The 8,204-nt window shown below is 40.0% G+C and overlaps 1 protein-coding gene across 1 annotated transcript; it reads left to right on the forward strand.

Annotated features, from left to right (window-relative positions):
* The first annotated feature begins 863 nt into the window (after positions 1-863).
* Positions 864-7,775, forward strand: LOC143883743 (putative germin-like protein 2-1). The gene is made up of 4 exons (XM_077387063.1): positions 864-941; positions 1,271-1,450; positions 1,541-1,679; positions 7,060-7,775. Exons 1-4 carry the CDS (start codon positions 885-887, stop codon positions 7,614-7,616), a joined length of 933 nt encoding a protein of 310 aa, XP_077243178.1. The 5' UTR covers positions 864-884; the 3' UTR covers positions 7,617-7,775.
* The last annotated feature ends 429 nt before the right edge of the window (positions 7,776-8,204 follow it).

The raw sequence follows: 8,204 nt of genomic DNA on the forward strand, positions 1-8,204 counted from the left end.
GATTGATACTGATACGTGGCTTATATAAACGATATAATGCCGATATTTGATACCATGGATCATATTACTTTCAAGTTACGTTTTCCAACCTCCCTCAAGGTCATTTCATCATTTCATCGTAATAAAATGTACAAAGCTTGGAGGGCTTGTGAGTTGTGATTATTATTATTATTATTATTATAAGTAGTAGTAGTTAGTAGTATTATTATTATTAGTATTAGTAGTAGTAGTAGTAGTAGTACTATGACTACGACTACGACTACGACTACGACCACCACTACTACCAACCACCACCACCACCACTACTACTACTACTACTACTACTACTACTGTTATGTGGAAACTTCATCTTCCCTTTAGCCACAAGAATGTCATTTAGCCCCTTCAAAGTTTGAAACTTTTTTTTCATAGGAAACAGCCAAAGAGCAAAACATTTTCCTGAATAGTGTAAAAGGTACTTCTCATATTAGTGCACCATGCTGGTTTTATTTCCTCTTGATTTTTTGTCTGCTTGCTTCAAATAACGCCTTGAGCCCCAGCTTACTTGGGCACAATTGCAGTTAAAATTGCAAGAATCAGAACTCTGTAGATTGGCCACCAACTATAAGCATATAGAAACAAGACTCCACCGAGGGCTCTCAAACAAATCCTAATGTGGAAAGATGACCTCCATTAAATGCCGCTAGATCCTTATTAGTTTTGGCTTTTATGGTGATTATTTAGATGCATAGTTAATATGATTATTCTGCCCTCTACTACTTTATATTTTTCTCTTTTCTATGTTTTGTAATAATTAAATGCTCTCTATCCTCAAAATTGACCTTTGGGTTCTGATTTATGGAAATTTCTCTCCCTGTAGTCTTTTCAATTCATACAATCCAAGTATGTTGATGTCAACTGCATACTACCAAACGGATCTATATCAACGACCTTTGGACAAGGTATGGGCTGAATTTATCTCATATGCTTTTGATCTCGGCATTTCAAATTTCTATATACTTAATGCTTCCATAATCACTATTTGCATCTTTGTTTATAGCACTGGAAAGGTAATTCCTCGAGATCCTTAAATGGATAGACACATTTTATGGATGATACTCTGAAATTAAATGATTTTCTGAACTTGTGATTTATGCCAAACTCCCATCTCTATAAGGAAGACTTGGTTCCCAATGTTTATTTGATTGACTAGCATGATCTAGTAACCAGAACTTGGGCACCATGTACAATTTAATTTCAGTGAGAGCTGATCTTACCGTCATCATCTCAGGTACCCGTTACAATTTTTTTTGGCTCAGTCATGGAAACAATTCACACGGATTCAGCTTATATGGGCCTCTCATTTAAAGACCCTTTCATTCCCCAAATCAAAATGCCAATAGATCCAGCGGAGGGAAGAACCTTGACTAGTGCAACTGCTGAAGACAAAACAAGTAACATGAGCATACAGGTGAGACTTTTAGTTTCTTTCCCTATCTTCCAAAGAGGCTTCCTTTCTGCTACTTAGATGTTTGAGAAGCTATGAATTGTGAATCTGCAGGAGGAAGATGATATTCTCCACCATATATTGAAGCTTTTGCATAATCATGTCGAAACAATGGACGATGCCGACACCCTTGTGAACTATGGTTTGGTAATCATGGTTGTAATGGTGGCAGTTTCCACTTGGCTATATCAGGGTAAATATGCTAACCAACATGTTCCCGATTTTTTTAACCTTGTGCCCATGTTTGTGTATCATCAGATTGTTTTGAAAATCTAAGATCAAGAGGAGCACAGAAGTAGTTCAATTCCATTTGTACAAAAGAAAACCTGTTTTTCTTTAGATTTGTTGGGCAAGTTGCCTTATTTCCCACCCACAGTGGTTGCTTGGGTGGGAAGGCAAAGGCAAAAATAGAAATTTCTATTTTTAGCTTTTGGGGAAAACTAAACTATAAAAAGAGAATTGTTGTTCTCTTGGGTTGCGGCAAAGCAAGAGTGAAGGGGTGTGTCGGCTGCCTCTTGGGGAAGAGAGAAGAGAAAGAGAAGAAAATAGAAAAAGGAGAGAGAAGAAGAAAGAGGATGTGGGATTCTTGTTGGGGTTCCTTCTCAGGGTTTTCTCTTGTGGGTTTTTCTCGGGTTACTCTTGTACGGTCTTGGGTTTGAGAAGCAAGGAAAGGGTTGCGGGTTTGTGGGTTTGAGATTAATCCATTGTAATCCTTGTATATTGTTTTCTCATAGTGGAAGATCGTGTTTCTCGCCCGTGGAGTAGGCTTGGCCGAACCATGTAAAATCTTGTTGTTCATCTTGTGGCTTGCTTGTTTGTTTACTTTTATCTTTTCCGTTTAATTTATGCACGATTGGATTGTTTTGCCCGACGGAAAGTGGTATCAGAGCTCAGGTGGAGCGATCGTCAAGGCCGGGTGGAGTGATCGTGGGTGTTGTGGTTGGATCGCGGCTGGAGCGATTTTTGGGAGTAGAAAGATTGTCTAAGAAAGATTCTCGTTCGAGGTGGAGCGCTACACCTTGAAGTGCTGAGTAATCTAAGATGGCGGTAAAATCAAGTTCTACCTAGTTCAACATCGACAGATTTGACGGAAAGGGTAGATTCAGCCAATGGCAAATGAGGGTGAAGGACATCCTAGTTCAACAGGGCTTGGCTAAGACGTTGAAGAGAAAGGATGGGAAGCCGGAGAAGGTGACAGTACCTGTGTTGGGGAGGATTGATGTGGACTGGGTCCCCGGTCAAAGTCCAAGGGTTTATGTTAGTAGAGTGCCTGTAGTCTACTAGTAGTATTCGTACATTGTAGTAGGGGTATGTGGTAGTTTGGAACGGATTTGAGGGCCTTTATTACTAAGGGTAATGTGGTAGACAAGTGTAGGAGGTAGACATGTAGTAAGGGGTACAATGTAGGGGTGAAAGTGTGAAGGCAATGGGACCACAAGATTGGGCCAAGACAAGAGTGACACTTGGCAATTGGAACCATCACGGTAGCTACCCACTTGAGAGGGCGACAAGTGTATTTGGGACCACCTCAAGTGGAGGACAAGTGGCAGCCCTCATTCATCCATGCTTCCTATAAATAATGATGCATGGCCTTCATAGGAGGGGGTTTTTTGGCGTGAGATTTTGAGATTGTGTTTCGTCCAAGGCTGACGGGAAATTTTCCATCCCCATTAGGGAGTTGATGGCATTTTGGAGGGGAAGAAGGGGAAGCTCTCGGTCATGTAAGAGATCTACTTTCCTTCTCACCCTTTCTACTATGAATTCCTAGTCGATTCATCATCCTTCTCTTTCTATCTTGTTCCATATTGTTTTTCTTTGTTAAAAAGGAGAAGAGTGAGAGGTTTGAGAGGAGAAAAGGTTAAGAATAAAAAAGAAGGGTTTCCTCTTGGGGCTTCAGGAGGGCTTTGTGGTAAAGCGCAAACAAGTTTCTTCTTCTTGGTTTTCCAAGGTGTGTTCCTCTTCTTCCATTCTTCAGGTCCATTAGTTTTTCGTTGAAGCATAGCTTTGGATGGTATTTTAAAGACGGTTTTCCTCATACTCAATGTAGAGATTTGGGGTTATTTTGTGGTTGTATATAAGGTTAGAGAGAAATGTTTTTTAGTGGCTATTACCAAGGTGGAGATAACACTCTACTATTCGGTTTGAAATAATGGATTTGCGTTGCCTTGTCCATGGGTGTAGCCTATAGTGGTGAACTGCGTATATTATTCTCTTCTTGTGGTTGCTTCTAATTTATTCTTTTGCTCCCTTTGTGGTTGTGATTATTTGACGCATATTTTCTCCAATCTTATTTATGCAAGATCTTCGATTTTTTCTATATATTCGAAGATCGAAGATTCACCGGTGTCAATGGCAGTGGGTAGTGACCACAACAGTTAATATCAAAGTTTTGTACAAAATCAAATGTCCTCTTTCGAACACTGTACATATACAACGAGTATTGTGGCTATTTTGAGTGGGCCATCATCTTTTGTATTAGACTGAGGACTAGGCAACAGGGCTTTGTCAAATACGTTCAATGTGATATCACTTTTAAATATTTTCTGCATTTATCTTAGGGAGTTAAGAGTACACGCCATTAATATTTGATATCACTTAGTCACTCATACAGATAAGTGAGTAGTTCATCCTTTCTTATCAAAAGAATAGTAGACCTGGTCATTTCATACGAATGGCATCCTAGGGATACATGTTAGACATTTTCTAAACATAAAATACACAAAACAAGAGGCACAAAAGACGTGGTGAGGAGGCCTGATACTTGTAGACATGTGCCATGTGACCAATTCAGAGAGAGAGAGAGAGAGAGAGAGAGAGAGGGAGAGAGAGATGGTTTTGTTTTGTAATGTCAAGCAGTAAAGGTTTGCTAGAAGATCTCTTAATTTGACAATATATTTCTGAATTAAAGTTTGTTATGCAAAGGATATTAACAATTATGGATTTGCTAGGAACCATCGCAGAAGGCATTTCACGGACGGGCTGTTGCATGTCCGTCCGTGACCATATAGGATGAATTAAATGAATAAGGCAAAAAGCGAGCCTGTGCGATGGTCCCTAGCAAACCCCATCACAGAATTATCCTAAAACTTCAAATTGTCAAAAAGATTTCCCAAAAGGAAATGATTTATGCGCCTTTTTTTACTTGGGACAACCTCCTCTAGTGTAAAAGAGTGGTCATAAATACACTAGAGGGGGCTGTCCCATCCAAAAAAAAAAAAAATACACTAGAGGGGGCCGTCCCAAGTAAAAAAAGGTGAATATGTCACTTCCCTTTGCCAAATGATTTTATATGAATTAGTTCTTGAATTAGTCCTCAATTTCTCAGCATATCCAATGGAATACATGGTGTGAAAATTAGCAATTGATGTAACACATTAATAATCAGTTATTGGCTTAGAAATTTCGCAAGGTGGTTTTCCACATCACAACCACCACGTCAGCTAGTTTGGTTTAATACATCAACAAGCTGTTAAAAAATTATTTGCTTCGTTTTATATCGATGCAAGCAGTGGAACGATAAGACAGAGAGCATAATATTCTCCCGAATTTCACTATTCAAGATATTGTTTTCATGTAGGGAACAGAAACTTTTATAAAATGGACGTGGCATGGAACTGTATGCAATCTTATATGTTCTTTGTCGTTGGAGGATAGATATCATTGGATAAGTAATTCTTTGGATTGGCTTCTTTTTAGGGGTGCAACTCAGGTTAGGTTGGGTTGGGTTGGGTCGGGTCGGGTCGGGTTGAGGCCAACCCTAACCCAACCTGAGATAGAATTCTCTCAACCCTAACCCGACCCAACTCGAGCGTCGGATTGAGGATGGTCAACCATAAACCATCCCACCTCCAAATCGGGTTGGGTTGGATTCGGGTTCATATAGGGCCAGACAGAAAAATACAAGAATAAAACATAATCCTAAGAAAATCATGACAAAATTAGAGGATGGAGGACGGGTTCGGGTCGGGTTGGGTCAGGTTGCCAAGGCCTCAACCCTAACCCAACCCGAAATTAAATCGGGTTGGCCTTTCCCAACCCAATCAAAGGTGGAGGGAAAAAATGGTCAGAAACAGTGTCTGTCCATTTTCCCCTCCACTTTTGATTGGGTTAGGATGATCCTATAGGGTTGATTTTTGGAACACACCCTATCTATGGAAGGGCCTTTCAAATGAATGCTTTGGATCACCCCAGAAATGTGGGCCACATGAGTTTTTGAAGCAGCTGCTCAGATAAGCTATCTGAGTAGTTGCGCAGGAACACTATTCTCATATATATATATATATACATATGAGAATAGAGTTCCTAAGGTGTCACCTCATATAGCTTATATGAGGTGGCGCTTAAAAACATAAGGGGCCCACTTTGTTTGGATGATCCAAAGCATTCATATGATAGGCCCTCACATAGATAGGGTGTGCCCAAAAACTCAACTTCATAGGATTATCCTAACCCTTCCATTTGTGGAGGTTGAAATGGATGGGTATAAACCTCCATAAATATGCCCATTTTTAACCTCCATAAATGGAAGGGTTAAGATGATCCTATGGACTTGATTTTTTGTAGGCACCATATCCATCTAAGGGCCTTTCAAATGAGTGGTTTTGATCACCCCAAAAATGTGGGCCCCTTATGTTTTGTGAGCGCCACCTCATATAAGCTATATGAGGTGACACCTTAGGAACTCTATTCTCATATATATATATATATATATATATATATCGGGAATCACTAGCGTCCATCGCAAAAGGCATTTCGTGGCTGGTCTGTTGCATCTCAGACTAGCCACTTCGTGAATGGAGACAATAGCTGTTGTCTTCATTCACGAGGTGGCCTGTCTGACACGCTATAGTCCAGCCGTGAAATGCCTTTTGAGATGGTAGGCATTGTTTCAACTCAGATAAGCTGCATTATAATTTAGGTATGAAAAGGATTGTTTCGACTTTCAACTAAAATGACATTTACATAGAAAAAGGAGTCCGACGACTGCTTCTAATTCTTTGCTGGAAAAGATCTACTTGGATAAAAAATTAGATTAGATAGCGTAGTTGTTAAACCATATATTGATTTGGTAGTAACAAGACCATTTCCATGAAATCACATGACCCTTAAGCCATGCATCTCTCTCTCCTTCTCCCTATAAATATGCACCCTTTCTATGCTTCTTTCACACCATAAAAACACTTGCACCCAGATTTCTTCTTTAGGTTGATAAAATGGAGATGGCTACTCCCCTCCTTGTTCTTGTACTCCTTTCTTTGGCATCTTCTCTTACCTTTGCCGTTGATCCCAGTCCTCTACAGGACTTTTGTGTTGCTGACAATATGTCTCCAGGTACAACTGATTATTATTATTATTATTATTTTTTAATTTCTCAAATTAACTTCCATTAGTATAATGATAATCACGTGTTTGTGCAAACTCAATTCCATTTTTTGGTAGGTAATGTGGGGTTTGGCTAGATCACTTAAGAAATATTGTTACTGCATTTACTCTGTGTGTGGACAACGGCCCTACGTGCATGGGTTATGTTTTTTTTTATTGGCTGATCTTTTTTTGATGTTTTTCCTTCTCAGTGTTAGTCAATGGCGTGGTTTGCAAGGACCCAATGCTCGCTCAAGCAAGCGATTTCTTCTTCCCAGGGCTCGACATGCCACGCAATACAAATAACCGAGTTGGGTCCAATGTGACCGCAGTGAACGTGGTCCAAATACCAGGACTCAACACTCTTGGCATCTCCATGGCTCGCATAGACTTTGCACCCTATGGACTAAACCCTCCCCACACACACCCAAGGGGCACTGAGATGATTGTAGTTCAAGAGGGCACCCTCCTTGTTGGTTTCGTCACCTCCAACCTCGCAAATGGCGAAAACCGGCTCATATCAAAGGTCCTCAATAAGGGTGATGTGTTTGTGTTTCCAATAGGTCTCATTCACTTCCAATTCAATGTCGGACAGACCAATGCGGTGGCCATTGCCGCTCTGGCAAGTCAGAACCCAGGTGTGATCACCATAGCTAATGCCGTCTTCGGATCAAACCTGCCCATCTCCGACGATGTTCTCGCCAAGGCCTTCCAACTTGACAAGAAAGTAGTTGATTTTCTTCAGGCACAGTTCGGGCCCAAAAACTAGATAACTACGGACAGGGATCCCATACATTAACTACCATAGTGTATTTGAATAAGCAAACTTGATGTTTGCATTTCTTAAAGTAGTAATAATAATACAGTTTGAATATGTCACTGAGGAAATCAAGGGATTGATTGACTATACAATATTGTTTTTCATGAATTCGTCTCTCTCTCTCTCTCTCTCTCTCTCACACACACACACACACACACACACACACCCTGATCCGAGATCCAGGCCGGGCAAGCGACGGTGCCGCATACCGACAACGCGAACCTCACAATCTTCTTATTGAATTTAAGAACCAAATACTGAACACAAGAAGACAATAAAAGAACTTTTACTGAAGGAGAAAATAAGAACACTAAATTATGGTGGAATTTTTTTCTGATCAAAACTACTGTTTCATAACTCTATTCCAATTATTAATAAAATAAGTACAACAATCTTTTATAAAGATTAAAGAACTGCTCCTTTGTATGGTGAATAGCCATATGACCAAACGTTTCTTGACTTTCATGCATGTAGTAGAACTCCTAACACTATGACTCTTTAAAGGATAAGAATAAACAAATACTACTTCACACTAGG

The sequence above is a fragment of the Tasmannia lanceolata genome, unplaced genomic scaffold, assembly GCF_043159265.1.
Source record: "Tasmannia lanceolata isolate RefF3 unplaced genomic scaffold, GAP_Taslan_0.1 ptg000008l, whole genome shotgun sequence".
NCBI lineage: Eukaryota > Viridiplantae > Streptophyta > Magnoliopsida > Canellales > Winteraceae > Tasmannia > Tasmannia lanceolata.

What these genes read in the sequence shown, in the direction of transcription:
- LOC143883743 (XM_077387063.1), top strand. Translation starts at nt 885, where the DNA reads ATGTTGATGTCAACTGCATACTACCAAACGGATCTATATCAACGACCT. An exon ending in CAAGTAACATGAGCATACAG is followed by an intron (nt 1,451 to 1,540) that starts GTGAGACTTTTA and finishes GTGAATCTGCAG; the next exon opens with GAGGAAGATGATATTCTCCA. An exon ending in TTCCACTTGGCTATATCAGG is followed by an intron (nt 1,680 to 7,059) that starts GTAAATATGCTA and finishes TTTCCTTCTCAG; the next exon opens with TGTTAGTCAATGGCGTGGTT.